The following is a 17760-nucleotide window of genomic DNA, read 5'->3' on the forward strand; positions in this document are numbered from 1 at the left end:
TTTATTTCTATATTTTGGGTTTTTTTTTTATTTTTTTATTTTTACATAAATTATTATGTAAATGAAAAAAAATTAAAAATTAATCCATTTTTAGATATAAATTAATTTTTTTTTTAATTTTGTGTCACTTTTAAATTTTATGTCTAAATTTAAACTAATTATAAAAAATTCATGAAAATTTGTAATGCTGAGAGTTTAAAGATTAAATAGATATAAACTTTAAAATTAACGGATGTTTTAATTTAACTAAAATTTTAGAATAAAATTTCAATCGAGTTTTGACCAAAGTCAACTTCATATCCACCACAATAAATAAATATATATATATATATATATATATATATATATATATATATATATATATATATATATATATATAACAGATTGATTATCCCATTTTAAAACCATAGGAAAACTCGTCCATTATACACTAAATTTAAAATTTATTGAAATTACATGAATTAGTTGAAAGAAGTTATGAATCACTGAAAGAGCATTCGAGAGCAGGAATATTTTCGTAAAAAACATCCCACCAGAACATGAAAACTCGAGATGAGGGCTCAATCTCGTCAATTTCTCAGATTCCAACCATTTTCCCTTTTTCTTCAACTGGCATGAAAATGAGGGAGAACGGGAACGACTCCCCCTACCCCATTCATGTCGTTTCTCACCTCAACCCCCTCGAATAGGGCAAGAAGAGGTCGCCAATAGTACCTACTACTCCTACTTTCTCTCGAACATTAAGATTAAAATTAATAACAAATAAATACTCGAGTTCCAAAAGCATGGGAAAAAAAAAGGCTACATTTCATACAAGGTAAAAAAATAATGGAATGTGAATAGAAGAGGTTAAAAGAATGAACTGAACGTTACTGAGAACAAATAAAATGCATTGCGCCAAATCCAAAATTGCAACAGGAAGGATATGTCTCTATTCCTCCTCCTCCTCCTGCAGTATGGCACAAGATGATGATGCTATATATACAGCTTCTTAGCTCTCCACCCTCCCGAGTTTCGTTCGGGTACTTACTTCCGAAAGTCTGCGTGTAAAAAACTCTCATACTGGCTCCCATTTAATGCCTTCTCGACGTGCTCCAAGTTCTCGATTTGATTCGACAATGGACCTCGGTGTATCTTCACTTGACGACTCTTCAACTTCCTCCGTGGAACCTTCAGAAAGTCTTGAACATCACTTAATTTCTGCACCCACACAGACAATTTGGTAAGAAAATGGCTCACCCAAATACACAAAGACGGTTCAAGTTGGGTTCGAGTTGAGTCTTACGGTGCGGTTCCTAACTACATCTTCGTAATACAAAACGATGTGTCGGGTGCTATTGAAGTACTCCAAAGCTTTAGCTGTTGTCTCTTCTACTTGCCTCAAATTGGGTATCAACAGAGTGGCATTAATTACAGGCTTGTATTTTGCGAGTATATCTGCCTGAAACGTTTCTATAACAAGCTGAGATCTCTGATTAAGAAAAGAATGCAGATATTTGTTGAGATAAACGAGCGAAACCTCGTGATGTGAATGCACGTGAGACTTGTGGGTTCCGTTCAACAGCTTCGCGGCTTGATCGTATGAATTTGCGAGTACTGAGATCATTCTGCGAAGAAGGTTTCGTCGGAATAGGAAGATAGCTGAAACGCCACGACGTTTGAAGTACTCTACTATTTCTACATGGTGCTGCATCAACCCCTACAAAGAATGACACCGTTCATCGACACGATCGTGATGTTTGTTTTCTGAGAACATTATGAAATATAAACATAGCGTGAATGTAATGGCTCAAGCCCACTGCTAACCGATATTGTCTGCTTTGGTCCGTTGTGTATCGCTGTCAATCTCGTGGTTTTAAAACATGTCTACTAAGAAGAGGTTTCCACACCCTTATAAGGAATGCTTCGTTTCCCTCTCCAACTAATGTGGGGTCTCACAATCTACCTCCTTGGGGCCCAGTGTCCTCGCTATCACACCGTTCAATGCCTGACTCTGATACCATTTATAATAATCAAAGTCTACCGCTAGTAGATATTGTCTGCTTTGACCCATTTTGTATCGTCATCAACCTCATGGCTTTAAAACGCGTCTACTAGGGAGAGGTTTCCGCACGCTTATAAGAAAATGCTTCGTTCCCCCCTCCAACCAATGTGGAATCTCACAGTGAATATACATGATCCAACCAATGTATTCAAAGAACCTACTCATATCACAAGGCATCATAAACCAAATTGGAAGCTACTCAAAACGAGATAATTTAACGATGTAAGCATCACGAAAACAACGGTTCGTACCTGATTAAGCATCCACTTAAGGCCAACAGCTGCTGTGCACTCGTTTTTCGAAGCACTACTAAACCAGTCCAGATTGTAAACTTTATCGAGCGTTTCGACAATGGTTGATATATTACTTCTCCTAACTTTAACCGAGAATATCTCTCCGTTGGAACTTATGTTAGTATGGTTATTTAATAATGTCTCGAACCAACCACTGCCCGATCTCTGCATCGACAAAATGGCAAAAAATCGAACCGGGTGGCAAGCGCATTCAGCCCTGGAAACGTGCAGAAAATGTAGTCGTTATCAATCTATTCGATTTCAATTTTAAGTCAAACTACAAAATGGATAATCCTTTTACCTGCTATATGTTGTAGGTTTAGGAAAGTGCACAAAAGGAACGTCTGAAGGATCGATCGTAGGCTTCGAACACGGCATGTCAACAACCTGGACTCTTAACAACCCGACCTTTGTACTTGTCGTAATTTGCTTCAGACAAACTGTGCATATAAATACACCACAGACCATGGCAAAGACCAACACAATCATCCTTAGCATCAATGGGGATTTCTTAGGGACCTTTAAAATAAAAGTTTCCTGCCATTATGAAAATCACTGTGATGCAAAAGCTCCCAGAATTCAGATATAAATGATTGAACAAGAAAGAATTACTCATAAAGATCCTAGGATTGACCATGCTCGTGCTAGATCCTAATGATCTTGGGTTTCTATATTCGATGAGGAATAGATGCACCAAAGAGGTAAGGGCCCAAGTCCACCGCTAGCAGATATTGTCCTCTCTGGGCTTTCCCTTTCGAGCTTCCCCTCAAGGTTTTTACTATAGAGAAGTTTCCACACCCTTATAAAGGGTGTTTTGTTCTCCTCCCCAACCGATATGGGACCTCACAATCCACCTCCTTTCGGGGCCAGCGTCCACGCTGGCACATCGCCCGGTGTCTAGCTCCGACACCATTTGTAACAGCCTAATCTCACCGCCCTCAGCAGATATTGTCCTCTTTGGACTTCCCCGTTTTTAAAACATGTTTACTAAGGAGAGGTTTCCACACCCTTATAAAAGGAGTTTCGTTCTCTCCCCAACCGATATGGGATCTCACAAAAGACCACAGCGATTTCTTGGCATTATGAAAAGCACTGTGATGCAAAAGCTACACCCCATGAATCAGAGATTAGATTCAAACAGATTCAGCTCCCATAGCCAAAAGGGTCATCATAGAATTACTCAAAAACATCCTAGGATTGAACATGCACAAGCTAAACCTTCAAAAATTGAGTTTAGACAGAACATAACAACTAATAATTCGATTCAAACAAATCCAGAACAAGAAATCCCAGTTGGATTCAGTGTCAGCTCGAATGTAAACGACAAAATCAAACCCGAAAATCCAGGACGCAGATCAAAGACGACAGAGATTACAGAAATCATTAAAAACCCAGAAAAAAAAAAACACAAAGAAACGGATGTTTCATTGTAATACCTTGGTCAATGAAGAGGCATCATCCGCCATTGTTAAGAAGGTAAAAGGGAAAAGAAGGAAAAGGGCATTTGAGGAGCTCAGAATCTTCTTGGAATCCCTCCTTCTGACTTTCCCTTTAATTTCCTTCTGGAATTTTTGTCTCCCATCGCTGTGTTAGCGCCTCAGTCAAATAACAGAAATGGAAGAGAAAAAAAGAAATTAAAAAAACGAGATGAAAAGATAGAGAACAAAAGGACAAGGAAGAAAGAGAAATCAGAGAAAAAGGGGAAAAAAATTAATGGGGTTTGAGGGTTTCTCGTGAAGAACAAAATGATTATGAGGCTCTCCTAAAAGCCTTCGACCGTTGCAACCTCACTCTCTTCGATCCTTATTTCTCTTCTTCTTCTTCGCCTTTTGAGCAAATCCTTGCCTCTCTCTCTCTCTCTCCTCCTAAAAATATTGAAAAATGTCTCATCCTCCGACATAAATAAATTAGGTTTAAATTTGTAGTCACACTTATTACCACCTCGAACAAAACATTAGTAGACGATGTCTTAATTTATGCAAACCTGCGCCACCGTCATTTACAACGGATTAATTACTCGAGCTGAGTCTGATACTCGTTATATTGTGATTGAAATATCATCGACAGCCTCAATATCGATAATAACAATAGAAATAGTTACAATTTTTAAATATATTGAAACTAATAAAATTATTTTTGTTAGTGCAACTTATTGCTAGTTTGAATTAGTCCGTGATAATATATTAGTTATAGAATATATTTTAGATAATATTTTTTCAATCGGTAGCTTATATCCTATTTAAACTTTGTGAATGTTAATGAAGATGGAACGTTCGATCCCAATTCTAGTTCTCATTCTTAACTCTGTATTGTTTACTTGGGTAATAATATTTTCAGATCTATTCACACTTTTGAGTGGTAGATATTGTGTCGTGTTTTGACCTTGACAACATGTTTAATTGAAGAGAGTGGCTTTTAAAATCTCGTTTGATAATTATTTTTATTATGTATTTTCGTTTCTTTAAATAATAATACATTTGATTAAAAAAAATATTTTTTTATAAAAAAGAAAATAGAAATAAATGTCATATATATTAAAAAAAATCCGAGTTGTTATGGTTAATCGGCCATATGAACCACTCTAGTTTTAAATTAAAATAAAATTTGTTTTTAATGTTTTTATTAATATTTTCATAAATAAAGGAATTTAATCAATTATATTTTTTAGTATTTGAAGTTTGTATTTGGTAGCATTTTTAGAGGTCAAAAGTGTAATTATCTCTTAAAAATAAAATTAATATTTTTAACCTTGAAATATATTGATAATTTCAATTCATGTCACGAAGTTTCATGTTATAAATTTTGGGTAAATTAGTAATTTAGAGTTATTGTATTTCATTAATATATTTTAAGACTTTATGTTACATAATGGTTAATTATGACCCTAAAGTATGAATGTTACAACTCTTTGAATGCATTTAATAGTTTCATTTTAAGGTTGTATTTGTAACAAGACTTGGAAAATATAGTAAAATAAGCATTTATGTTTTTTTAGTCAATGACTAAGTTTATTTGCAATTATATGTAGTTTGGGTTGTAGGTAGAATCATTCAAGCTTGACATAATCAATCTTGCTTATTGAGTGATTCAAATCTTAAACAAGTGTTCTTACATTGAGATATTTGATTAACAAGAATCATTCAAGCTAGACGTGATCGATCTTGCTTGTGGAGTGATTCGAATCTCAAACAATGTTCTTGCCTTGAGATATTCGATCAACAACGTAATTTGAATCTTACTCCTGTTACAGTGATTCCATATCAATATAGATGTATTATATTATTTTTAAAAAGTTAGATATAAATAATTTTTTAAAATCGATTCATTATTCGACTTTAATGAGTCATGTTTATAGATTTATTTCGAAACAATAAAATAAAGTTGTAAACTTAGGAAAATGGAACAATCAAATGTCGTATTCATGTTTGAGTTGGAGTAAAGGAGTAGTACACATGTGACCACGTAATGGCTAATAACATCTTATAATTAATTGAATTGTACGCTAAATTATAAAAATATTTATCAACGTCAATTTTTCTTTAAAAAAATACATTAAAGTGGCAATATTATTGTAAATGTCTATTTATTTGTTTTTAATAAAAAATGTTTATGTGATGTCTCACGTTAGTTGGGAGGAGAACAAACCACTGTTTATAAGGGTGTGGAAACCTTATCTAGACCTGTTTTAAAGCCTTGAGGGGAAGCCCAAATAGGACAATATTTGTTATTGGTGGATCTGCGTCGTTACAAATGATATCAGAGCTAAACACTGGACGATGTGCCAGCCTTCTCGCTGTTCTCCGAAAGGGGTAGACACGAGGCGGTGTGCCAGTAAAGACGAATTTGGGGGCAGTCCCACATCGATTGGAGAAGGAAAGAGTGCCAGCGAGAACGCTGGCCCCGAATGGGGGGTGAATTGTGATGTCCCACATTGGTTGGGGAGGAGAACAAACCTCCATTTATAAGGGTATGAAAACCTTCCACCTTCCCCTAGCAGACGCGTTTTAAAGCCTTGAGGGGAAGCCCAGAGAGGACAAACCACAATTTATAAAAGTATGGAAACCTTCCACCTTCCCCTACCAGACTCGTTTTAAAGCCTTGAGGGAAAGCCCAAAGAGGATAATATCTGCTCCCCTCAAAGGAACCTTCCACCTTCCCCTTTTAAAGCCTTGAGGGAAAGCCCAAAGAGGATGCCCAAAGAGGATAATACCTGCTCCCCTCAAAGGAAAGCTCAAAGAGGAGCTCAAAAGGGAAAGCCCAAAGAGGATAATATTTGATCAAAGAGGAGCTCAAAAGGGAAAGCCTAAAGAGGATAATATTTGCTCCCCCAAGGGAAAGCCTAAAAAGGAGCCCGAAATGGAAAGTCCAAAGAGGATAATATCTGCTACCGGTGGATCTGAGGCTTCAAAGAGGATAATATCTGCTACCGGTGGGCCCAAAGAGGATAATATCTGCTATCGGTAGATTTGAGGCCTCAAAGAGGATAATATCTGCTACCGGTGGGCCCAAAGAGGATAATATCTGCTATCGGTAGATTTGAGGCCTCAAAGAGGATAATATCTGCTATCGGTGGATTTGAGGCGTTACAGTTAAAATGTAAAATATTTATTTGTTTATTTGGAAAGAAACTCAATTTTAATATATATTATAAAAATATAAAATTTACTTTTAATAATTATTAGGAAATAATAATTGAAGGATTAAATAAAATTATAATAAATATATGTTTATATAATTAAAAACCAAAAACTAATTTCGAATAAATAATTTATAAGAAAAAAGAGTATTTTTTATTTATTTGTTTTTAATTTAGGCTTAGAATTGAGAGCTCAATGAGAAATTGACCAGATATTTTTTTCCGGCGAGTTTCAGCGCCACTCGTAAACCTCTCATCCTCAAACAAGCAACCCATTAAACCCATATCTCCATCTCTCTTTCTTTCTGGAATCTTCAATCGAAATCCGCCAATGGAGAAATCTGTTCTTCTCCGTTCTCTCACCTGTTCCTCTCTGGTATGCAACAGAATCTTCTTCCGTTCAGCTCACAGGTTGTCTCGCTCTACATTGCCGCCATGTTCGTCGTTTGTTCCGAGGAAGTTACACCGTCTCAATTCACTGCCTCGTCGTCATTTGAGATTACTTCCGGCTTATTCGCCTTCTCGTCCGCTTCACTTCAGAAAGAAGTTCTCGTCTCTGGCTCCGCGTGCTGTTGCTGCTTCCCCTCCTCACTCTCCTCCAGGTTTGAGTTTCATTTCTGTTTTGTTTTTCAATTCCATGTCTTAGCCAATTCGTGAAAACTACTTGGAATTATTGTTGTTGAGTTTTTAATTTCGTGTTTGATTACAAATTCTGTTTGTGTTTCTTTTGGCGTTTTTCTTCTTCTTCTTTTTCTAGTTTATGAGATTCGAATCCATGTTTGATTGCGATAAGTGGAGCTGAGTGTTGTTTTTGTTTGTTCTTTGAGCGTAGAGTTTGCAGAGGTGTCTGATGAGGTTGCTGAGAAGCTTGGATTCGAGAAGGTTTCTGAGGAATTTATTGGTGAGTGCAAGTCAAAAGCTGTGCTTTTTAGACATAAGAAGACTGGTGCGGAGGTGATGTCCGTGTCGAATGATGATGAGAATAAGGTCTTTGGGATTGTTCTTCGTACACCACCGTAAGTGTACTTTGAGTTTTGGCTTCCAGTTTGATTACTTGCTGGTATTTTTTTTTTTTAACGAAAAACCAACTGATAATTACGACAGGACATGAAATATCATTCTCAGTAGTTTTCGTAAAATCTCAAATTGTAACTCTTTCACAGGAATGATTCTACTGGAATTCCACACATATTAGAACACAGTGTATTGTGTGGATCAAGGAAGTACCCAGTGAAGGAGCCTTTTGTTGAATTATTGAAAGGAAGCTTACATACATTCTTAAATGCATTTACATATCCTGATAGGACATGCTACCCAGTTGCTTCAACAAATACAAAGGTAAGCAGTGATATGCGAATCACAAATAAGATTGTAGTGGCTGAGATGCAAATATTGTTGAGTTTTCAGCTGACTGAAGATGACTTTGTTTTTATCCCCAGGATTTTTATAATCTTGTTGATGTATACTTGGATGCGGTCTTCTTTCCTAAGTGTGTGGAGGACTTTAAGACGTTTCAACAAGAGGGATGGCATTATGAACTAAATGATCCATCAGAAGACATATCTTATAAAGGTAATTTAGCATACACTCATCATGGTGTTCAGTATTCTCTCTACTTCGATGACAGAAAATGTTAGATTCTAATTTCTTCACTAAATCTTTCCTCAATGCCAGGGGTGGTGTTCAATGAAATGAAAGGAGTTTACTCCCAGCCTGACAATATCCTAGGACGAGTTACTCAGCAGGCAAGAACCATTTTGTTGTTTATCTCCCTCTGGTTTCCTTTCCTCTCCTATACTCTAGAACCTTTGCTCATGTTGTTCGTGTGTTCTTATGATTAGAAGAATTCAATTTTTTTTTAACCAAGTAGCATTACCTATGTAAATAGTCCATCATCAAAAGCTGAAAAAAGAAAGGGAAAAAAAAAAAAATAGGGAGAATGAGACATATCCATGAAGATTACTAGGAATCGGATCCAAAATTCATTTCGTTGTATGTCCATAACGATAATGTACAACCAATTTCTTAAGGAGTCATTTAGAATAGAAAAAATAGGGAGAATTGGACTCATCAGAAATTTAACCACACACACAAGTAAATATAAAATTAAATAAGAAATATATAAATCAATCTTTCAAAAGCCTATTTTGCTGTTTGCCATGTAGCTATGGTTACTTGTATTGTGGATATTTTATAACATCTCTATATCTTGTCCATAATTTTTTAATGTTAAAACATGGAAAAGGAATTTAAAATTGACCTTCTAGAGAGCCCTAAAAGAAGAAAGACTCCGGAATCTTTCCCAGAAGAAGTGCCACAAAATATTTGAGTGTTGGGACAGGGAAAGAGAGATCTGGAAGCGAACCTTCCAAAGTGTCCTAAAAGATGATGAAATTCTGGACCTCGCGTATCTTCAAAGAATAGCTGCTATTAAATTCTCCTTGGTTGAAGATAAAAGAGTGGTTACTTGAAAATACCAGAGAGTTCTCCTACAAATCCTTGTCCCAACACCTTGCAGCCCCTCTCCTCAAGCCCAATGGTTAAGGTGTATTTGGAATTTTGGAGAGGAACCTTCCAAGGCTGCATATATCGTACAGACTCTAGGTTGGAAAAGATGAACACAAACGATACAGTGAAAGCTATTTTCCATTTTGTATCTTTTCATTGAAATGAAAAAGTCCGTCTTCATAGGAGAAGTATTCTAGAAAAGATCATTTTTCTTAATTGATATAATTACTGTAATTTTGAATTGGGAAGGTTAATATTCTAGAAAAAAAAAATTATAGACTTTTGATGTTTATTGACAATTGGTAGACTCTCCTTTGTCAGTTTTTTGGGAAGTTATCTCTACCCCTTCGCTGTAGGTTGTTTTGATGAATATTCATCTCCATTGTTCATAAAAAAATGACAAAAAAAAAAAAAGAAAAAGAAAAAAACTTTATAAACTTTTATGTTTTAGTCTATTAAGTCCTTAAAATTTCAATTTTGTATCTAATAGATTCTTAAACTTAATGTTTTGTGTTTAATAGGTTATTGACCTAATTGACATTTTACAAAATTTAGGTATTTATTTTGTACATAATTAAAAGTTTAGGGCTCAATAGACACAAATTTTAATTTTATGTTTAATAAATCTATTAATTTAATAAAATCTTGAATATTTTAACGGCTTATTAGGCACAAAATTGGAAGTTTAAAGACCTTTTATGCATTTTTTTAAATTTAATGACCTATTGGACACAATTTAAAAACTAACTTCAGGGACTTAGATTCTTAATTTAACCTGAAAAGAACCATAAATCCAATTTCAATGATTATGAGTAAGTTGAATAAAATCTATTTGTTATATATGTAGTTGGTTGTTCATTGATTATAGTGTTGCAGGCTCTTTTCCCAGACAATACATATGGAGTTGATAGTGGAGGCGACCCACGAGTTATTCCCAAGCTTACATTTGAGGAATTCAAGGTTATTTTTCTTCGCATACTTTTATTGGAATTGATTACTGAATTTACATTTTGAAAATTCTAAAAGAACAAAGGAAGTGCAGTAGATGGGAGCTTGTAAGAACGCTTGCCAGTAGGATAATAACATGAAAAATGTAAATCTTGAGGTTGCAGCCACTTTATTTGGTTAATGCTTGTCATGTGGCCTGTAGGTTGTTATCTATTGCCTTGTACATGCCATAGTTGAAAGTTGGTTATTTTTTAGTCTTTTAAGTTTTGTTCTCTCTCTCTCTCCCCATGCATTTATGCATGTATGTGCATATGGCACGTATTACTTTACTCTTGATGAGAAAAATGGGATTTTATAAAAGATCGATATAGTATGTACTGTGGAGAATTTTACTGCCATATGTACCACGTAAGAGAGAAGAACAGAATGATCAGTTCTTTATAAATGTTTTGCCAATTGATGACCTGAGTTATTAGTATTCCTCTCAATTATCTGTAGACTAATTAAAGGAGGTATATTTGTATCCTCAAGGGGATTTTGGTATGCAGTAATGGTATGAGGGAAGATGGCATCATAAACCTATGTTTTAAATGGACATTTGTATCTTAATTTCTTTAATTTTTAATTAAAAATATTTTATTTTAAATTTAGTATGAAGTGTTTTTTAAGGAATTTGAACTATTTTATTATACAAAATATTATTAAGAAATTTAAGTTAACTTTATGCCGTTCATTATGAAAAACAACTATCAGGATTTCCAGCTCCAAGGATGTTGATTTTTTTGTTATTTATTGTTTTTTAGTTGGAGTAGGATTGTGTCAATCGCTAATTATCGTGTTGTGAGAACTGAATCTGTAGTGTACTTATTTGTTTAATTAACTCTATAGAGCTAAAACTCAAGGATAGCTATCTGCTTAGTTAACATTCCAAAAGGAATGGACTCTCTCTCTTCAACAATGCGCATGCACGTATGTTTACTATCTTTTCCATTGAAGTTAAACTGTAATCCTTATTTCTGCTCATGCATATTTCTTTCACTTTGGATGATCTTCAAGTTGTACGTTCTCTTTTTTTCTTCTTCGTGTTTTCTCATTTTTCATGCCTGCAGGAATTTCACCGTAAGTTTTACCACCCAGGAAATGCAAGGATTTGGTTTTATGGAGATGATGATCCAGTTGAACGACTGCGTATTCTCAAAGGTAATTAAAGGAGAATGATAATAGTATATTTTCTTTTGGAAAAGGCAATTAAGTTTTCTTGTCCATCATTGTTTTTATTTAATGTAGTATTAGAAAGTCATGGATTGTTTTTTTTTTTTTAATAAAATGTGCGAACTTGTTATAGTAAAATAAGGCATAAATATGAACATTCTTGAACCTGGTTATTGTTGACACTCCTGCTTTACATATTTCTTTATTTCAATAAAACCATTTCTTGCCAAAAACCATGAATATTACCTTTTTTTAAATGAAATTTAGTTTTTATTTTTAAGAATGCACAAACATAGAGTGACACCTACATGCACACAGATACACAAACTTCTCATTAGTTTGAAACAGTAACACAATTTCTTTTCAAGAAAATTCCTTTTTGTTCATGTTGATTTTCCCACTTATCATTTTTTTTAAAAAAAATTATGTCGATATTTTAATTTGTTTATTCTTGCCTTTCTCTTGGGTGTGTGTTTTTCTAAAATTTTATTTTCATGTGCACCATTTGTTTAAAACTTATTTTGACATCCTTCCCTTTATGGAGGAATAAAGTAGATCAAATGCGACAAGTTTTATCTGTGTATGTGACATCCCATGGCATTTTATTTTAACAATGTAAAAGTTTGACAAGTCATATCAATTGAAAAACATGAATTGGTTTTAAGGCCCTATTTCGATTGGAAGACTGAAAGAGGGCTTGGGATAATCGTGTTTTGAAGGGTCAACAGTAATGTTTGTTTGCTTTTTATAACTCCTTTTGGACAGCAATCACGATTAACTTGTTATGATAGGTTTTTGTTACTCATTAATGACAGGGGTGTGCGTTAAGATGTAATCAAAGGATAAAACTGTGATAAAATTTTGAGAAGTACGGGAATTATCAATTAAAACTGAAGTTAAACTAGACCCTATAATTTAACCATAATGTTTTTGTTATTGGATTATGTATTTTATCTGTTACTGACTAGTTTACTCACTTCTCTGCCTCCATCACAGAGTATCTAGACATGTTTGATGCTAGTCCAGCATCCAACCAATCTAAGATTGAGCAACAAAGGCTATTCTCAGAGCCGGTTAGGATTGTTGAAAAGTATCCTTCTGGTGATGAAGGTGATTTGAAGAAAAAGCATATGGTCTGCGTTAATTGGTTGCTTTCTGAAAAGCCCTTGGACTTGGAAACTGAGCTTACTCTTGGGTTTTTGGACCATCTTATGCTGGGAACTCCTGCTTCTCCACTGAGGAAAATCTTACTGGAGAGTGGTCTAGGAGAGGCCATTGTTGGTGGTGGGATTGAAGATGAGCTCTTACAACCGCAGTTTAGTATTGGATTGAAGGGTGTTTTGGACGATGACATTCCAAAAGTAGAAGAATTAATTCTAAATACATTTAAGAAATTAGCAGAGGAAGGTTTTGACAATGATGCCGTAGAGGCTTCCATGAATACCATTGAGTTTTCCCTGCGGGAAAACAATACTGGATCTTTCCCTCGAGGCTTGTCACTTATGCTTCGATCCATTGTAAGCTATAACTATAACCAGCTCATTTTATTTCCTAGTTAGTCAAATTCTTTTTTAAAGTTGGTTGGCTTACAATTCTTAAAAATTAAAATCAACAGGGTAAATGGATATATGATATGGATCCATTTGAACCATTGAAGTATGAAGAGCCTTTGAAGGCCTTGAAAGCCAGAATAGCTGCGGAAGGACCCAAAGCTGTTTTTTCTCCTTTGATAGAGAAATTCATCTTGAACAACCCTCACCGAGTAACTATTGAGATGCAGGTAAAGTATGCTGAATCTTTCACTCAGAATTTCACTTGCTATGTCGTTAAATTTGATTTCATTAGTTTCCATCTTGCCCTCCTTTGACAGCCTGATCCAGAGAAAGCTTCTCGTGATGAAGCAGCTGAAAAACAAATCTTGCAGAAAGTTAAGGAAAGCATGACTGAAGAAGATCTTGCTGAACTAGCACGTGCTACACAGGAATTACGGCTGAAGCAGGAAACACCTGATCCACCAGAAGCTTTAAAATGTGTTCCATGCCTTTGCCTTGAAGATATTCCTAAAGAACCTATTCGTATTCCATCAGAGGTAACCATATCAATCCATATTTGAGTTCAGTGGACAATCTGCATTCTAGCTTAATTTCTAATCTCTTACTCTTTAATATAATCTACCTGCAGATTGTAAATGTCAATGGAGTAACCGTCTTACAACATGAACTCTTCACAAATGATGTTCTTTATTCTGAAGTTGTTTTTGATATGAGTTCACTGAAGCAGGAGCTTCTTCCTTTGGTACCCTTATTTTGGTAAGTGGTGGAATTTCATTCGTATGTTGGTCATTCCAGATAGCTTGTAACTTTTTCAAATTCAACAAATATGGAGTGAGGGATCAAATCTTCAACGGTATGAAAGGCTAATAGGTGCTTTTCTATTATGCTATGCTCGGATTGACAAATAGCTTTTCATTTGCATTCCTAATTTTAAATCTTGCAAATGATCAATGACTGAAGAATTCTTAGGTGCCTCCTCAAAATTGCAATGATTAACTTGTGAGTGAGATTCCTAAAGGGAATTTAAAAGGCAGATACGAGAAACAATATTTAAGCCATTTTCGGAGTTAGATCACCTATAGTTTGAACATTAAATCTTGTAAGCTAGTCCGACATAAGGATGGGTTTTCCAGGCAATGAAAGGTTATAAGAACCTAACTCCGAACAGTTACAAGGATAGGGGAAAAATATGAACAAGAGAATTTCAAATTTAAATACAGCAGTTCTGCCCTCAAATGAGAGCTTCACATAAATATGGCAACCAAGATATTTAAAACCACAGCAAGGTAAAATAACTTATATTTGAGCTTGTGACATCCAGAAACACGTTATATTTGTCACAATAAGAGGGAAAAAATTATATAATTGCTGTAATGATTAACCATTGTCTTATGTCAAAAGTGATAAACAGAACATTCTGTTTATGTTGAGATACATAGAAATGTTCTAAGCTATCTCCTCTCCATTCGGTAGCCAGTTATCTTATAGATGATATTAATCAGTAATGTATAGTGTCTTGTGCATTTGATCGGAATTTGGGAGTGGTTTGATGTGAATCTAAACATTTTTACCATTCTTTGGAGTATATCTTTTTGACTTTCAAATGTTCTTTGACAGTCAATCATTGTTAGAGATGGGTACAAAAGACTTGACTTTTGTGCAACTTAATCAGTTAATTGGAAGGAAAACTGGTGGGATATCAGTTTATCCATTTACATCATCTATACGTGGCAACGACAAGGCATGTACTCATATGATTGTCAGAGGCAAGGCTATGTCAGGATGTGCTGAAGACTTATTCAACCTGGTATATAACTTGAATTTTTTTTTTGAGTTTTCTTAATAAAAAAAAAATATGTGCACTGCGTATATTCTCTGGTTTATTTGTGTGGAATGCCGTCTACCAACAAATTTGTCCTTTTATATTCACATTTCAACATTGTGCAGTTTTTTACTGCGTTGTAGCTGAGCCACTCACCGTTACTATTGGTTTTTTAATGTACAACTCACAGTTAGCTACTTCCTGGTAATAAACTAAATAGTTCATTTCTTTTTATGGTGTAGATGAACTGCATTCTTCAAGAAGTACAGTTTACAGATCAGCAACGGTTTAAACAGTTTGTATCTCAGAGCAAATCACGAATGGAGGTACATAAAATGAATAAACGACTAAAATGCCGATACCCACAATTGTGATATGTAAAGTACTAATGTGTATGTGATATCTATCAGAATCGGTTAAGAGGTAGTGGTCATGGAATTGCTGCTGCCAGGATGGATGCGAAGTTGAACAGTGCTGGGTGGATCTCTGAACAAATGGGTGGTCTCAGGTTGGTATATTTTCAATATTTTCATTTGTTTTTTCATTTTGGTCTTTTCTGATGCTATGCTGTCGACGTGCACGCTCCTTTTGGGCATTTAACTCTTTATATGGTAATGGAACTCTTTTTGGGATTTGTTATATGGTCTGGCAATTCATCTGATGGTTTTTAATAGGAACAAGAAACTAAAATAAAAATGAACATAAAACGGTATTAATATTAAGGACAATTACAAGTTTTCCATGCACTTCGAGAAGATTGCCTAATATGTAAGTTGTATCTCTTCTGTCTTGTCTAATATGTATGTTTCTTATAAAAGGATATAACTACTTCTCTAGCCAACTCTGGCTAATGACTAATGTTTACCTAATATATTAATATGATTTCCTATTATTTATCCTAATAATATTCTTAACAGCTTTTCCTTGAGCTAAATGAGCTTTGAACATAGCATGCATATCATCTTATCCGAGATGTTTCAGAATAGTACATTGATTTCATCCTCCTTTTCTTGTTTTGTTTATCGTATAAAGTTATCTGGAATTTCTGCGAACTCTTGAAGAGAAAGTTGATCAAAACTGGGCTGAAGTTTCTTCATCACTTGAGGAAATCCGCCAATCCTTACTTTCAAGGAAAAATTGCCTAGTCAACATTACTGCTGATGGCAAAAACCTCACAAATTCGGAGAAGTTCATTGGAAAATTTCTTGATTTGCTTCCTAATGAACCTGTCATTAAGAACAGCTCTTGGAATGCTCGGCTTTCTTCAGATAATGAAGCCATATTGATACCTACTCAGGTAAGGGCATTCTCTTATTAGTTTTTGTTCTTTTTTTTTTCTCCTCAACTATTTGTTAATAGCTAACTCCTCCAGGTAAATTACGTTGGAAAAGCAGCTAACATTTATGAAACTGGCTATCAACTTAATGGAAGTGCCTATGTTATTTCAAAATATATTAGTAATACTTGGCTATGGGACCGTGTTAGAGTAAGTGGAGGTGCTTATGGAGGGTTTTGTGATTTTGATACTCATTCAGGTATAAACTTGTGCTACCATCTTTTTGCCATTGCATGAAATATCAGTAGGTAATCTTACCCTATTTGAATTGTATTTGCAGGAGTATTCTCCTTTTTATCTTATCGTGACCCAAATTTGTTAAAGACACTTGATGTATATGATGGAACTGTTGATTTTCTACGTGAATTGGAATTGGATAACGATACTCTAGCAAAAGCCATAATTGGAACGATTGGAGATGTTGACTCATACCAGCTTCCTGATGCTAAAGGTTATAGTAGGTATGGTTACACTCTCTTCTCGTTCTACAATCATCAGCCTGTTCTTTGCAATGCGTCGTGTATTTAATTCTAAACGTCTTTAGCCAGGTTTTGGTCTTCTAGCCTCGCCCGAGAGATTTTGTTATACTTAGATAACAGGAACTTGTATTTTGTAAACAACCTCTTAAAATAAAAGGAAGTCGTGAAAAATAGCATCCTGGAAAACAGAGAAAGAAGTGTTCCTCTTAAAATACTATTTTATACGAGCATGTCTATTGCATCCAACCAATACCAAGCTATTATAGCATTCATTGTATGCTAAAATGGATGGATATTGATTGGATACGATTGGGTAATCTCCATTGTCCTTAATATGCTAATAGAACATCGACACATTAAAGTATATTTCATAACATAAGGATACAAAGACACAAATTAAGAAGTTTTGAATACATTTAATTTTCTAATGAAAAGAATTTTCTTTGTTTTTTCCTTCCCTCTAATTTGCAAGGTAGAATACATTTAATTTCAAGAAAGACAAACTAATTTTCTGCCTGGCTTACAACTTATTTATTTTTGTATTTCGATACTACGAACAACTTCAACCAAAAAAAAACCCAGACAATTTTGTCTCTCTCTGTTAAATCGCCATTCTGTTTGAAATAAATTTACCATCTACATTTGTTCTCTTCAGCTTGTTGCGTCATTTGTTGGGAATTACAGAAGAGGAAAGGCAAAGGAGAAGGGAAGAGATTTTATCAACCAGGTAAAAAATGACTACTGGCTAATGTTTATTTTAGCAAGCAAGCTGTCAATCCTTTCCCTCGGAAATACTGTTGGCTGTGTTGAAGTATAGTAAGTTAGGAAATGTTTTGGCTTGCAACTTCTTTTAATCTATCATACCAATGAAGTTTGTCAATTTTTAGCCAATCTGTATGCTGTTAGATTTGGGGGGGGGGGGGGGGGGG

At 34.8% G+C, this 17760-nt stretch overlaps 2 protein-coding genes across 4 annotated transcripts in view; one reads left to right on the plus strand and one right to left on the minus strand.

The window, feature by feature from the left end:
• Window positions 1–785: 785 nt before the first annotated feature.
• On the minus strand, window positions 786–4201 carry LOC111455611 (nodulation protein H-like). 3 transcript variants are annotated; one of them, XM_023097342.1, is made up of 6 exons: window positions 3774–4201; window positions 2639–2777; window positions 2296–2554; window positions 1520–1699; window positions 1286–1441; window positions 786–1200 (listed from the first exon to the last, which is right to left on the minus strand). In XM_023097342.1, the coding sequence occupies exons 2-6, from the start codon at window positions 2713–2715 to the stop codon at window positions 1027–1029; spliced, it is 846 nt and encodes a 281-aa protein (XP_022953110.1). In that variant the 5' UTR covers window positions 2716–2777; window positions 3774–4201; the 3' UTR covers window positions 786–1026. The 3 variants fall into 3 exon arrangements, with proteins under 3 accessions (XP_022953110.1, XP_022953109.1, XP_022953108.1); XM_023097341.1 differs by having other exon boundaries at window positions 2639–2856; XM_023097340.1 differs by having other exon boundaries at window positions 2639–2874.
• Window positions 4202–7160: 2959 nt separating this feature from the next.
• LOC111455359 (presequence protease 1, chloroplastic/mitochondrial-like) overlaps window positions 7161–17760 on the plus strand; it is a 12402-nt gene continuing 1802 nt past the window's right edge. The window contains exons 1-18 of the mRNA XM_023096988.1: window positions 7161–7575; window positions 7806–7989; window positions 8137–8311; window positions 8413–8545; window positions 8648–8718; window positions 10358–10441; window positions 11539–11629; window positions 12638–13158; window positions 13257–13421; window positions 13512–13730; window positions 13823–13950; window positions 14812–15001; window positions 15259–15342; window positions 15427–15524; window positions 16049–16313; window positions 16389–16551; window positions 16633–16813; window positions 17487–17558. Of these exons, the coding sequence (XP_022952756.1) occupies window positions 7305–7575; window positions 7806–7989; window positions 8137–8311; window positions 8413–8545; window positions 8648–8718; window positions 10358–10441; window positions 11539–11629; window positions 12638–13158; window positions 13257–13421; window positions 13512–13730; window positions 13823–13950; window positions 14812–15001; window positions 15259–15342; window positions 15427–15524; window positions 16049–16313; window positions 16389–16551; window positions 16633–16813; window positions 17487–17558 (3095 nt within the window). The 5' untranslated portion in view covers window positions 7161–7304. The remainder of the gene's footprint in view (window positions 7576–7805; window positions 7990–8136; window positions 8312–8412; window positions 8546–8647; window positions 8719–10357; window positions 10442–11538; window positions 11630–12637; window positions 13159–13256; window positions 13422–13511; window positions 13731–13822; window positions 13951–14811; window positions 15002–15258; window positions 15343–15426; window positions 15525–16048; window positions 16314–16388; window positions 16552–16632; window positions 16814–17486; window positions 17559–17760) is intronic.

Source organism: Cucurbita moschata, unplaced genomic scaffold (assembly GCF_002738365.1).
Source record: "Cucurbita moschata cultivar Rifu unplaced genomic scaffold, Cmos_1.0 Cmo_Scf00017, whole genome shotgun sequence".
Taxonomy (NCBI): Eukaryota; Viridiplantae; Streptophyta; class Magnoliopsida; order Cucurbitales; family Cucurbitaceae; genus Cucurbita; species Cucurbita moschata.

Excerpts from the sequence above, each read along its gene's own strand:
- LOC111455611 (XM_023097340.1), bottom strand. The coding sequence starts at position 3,803 with ATGGCGGATGATGCCTCTTCATTGACCAAG. Across the intron at positions 2,875-3,773 it reads ATGCCTCTTCATTGACCAAG|GAAACTTTTATTTTAAAGGT; the intron begins GTATTACAATGA and ends TCATAATGGCAG. Across the intron at positions 1,201-1,285 it reads ATGTAGTTAGGAACCGCACC|AAATTAAGTGATGTTCAAGA; the intron begins GTAAGACTCAAC and ends GTGTGGGTGCAG.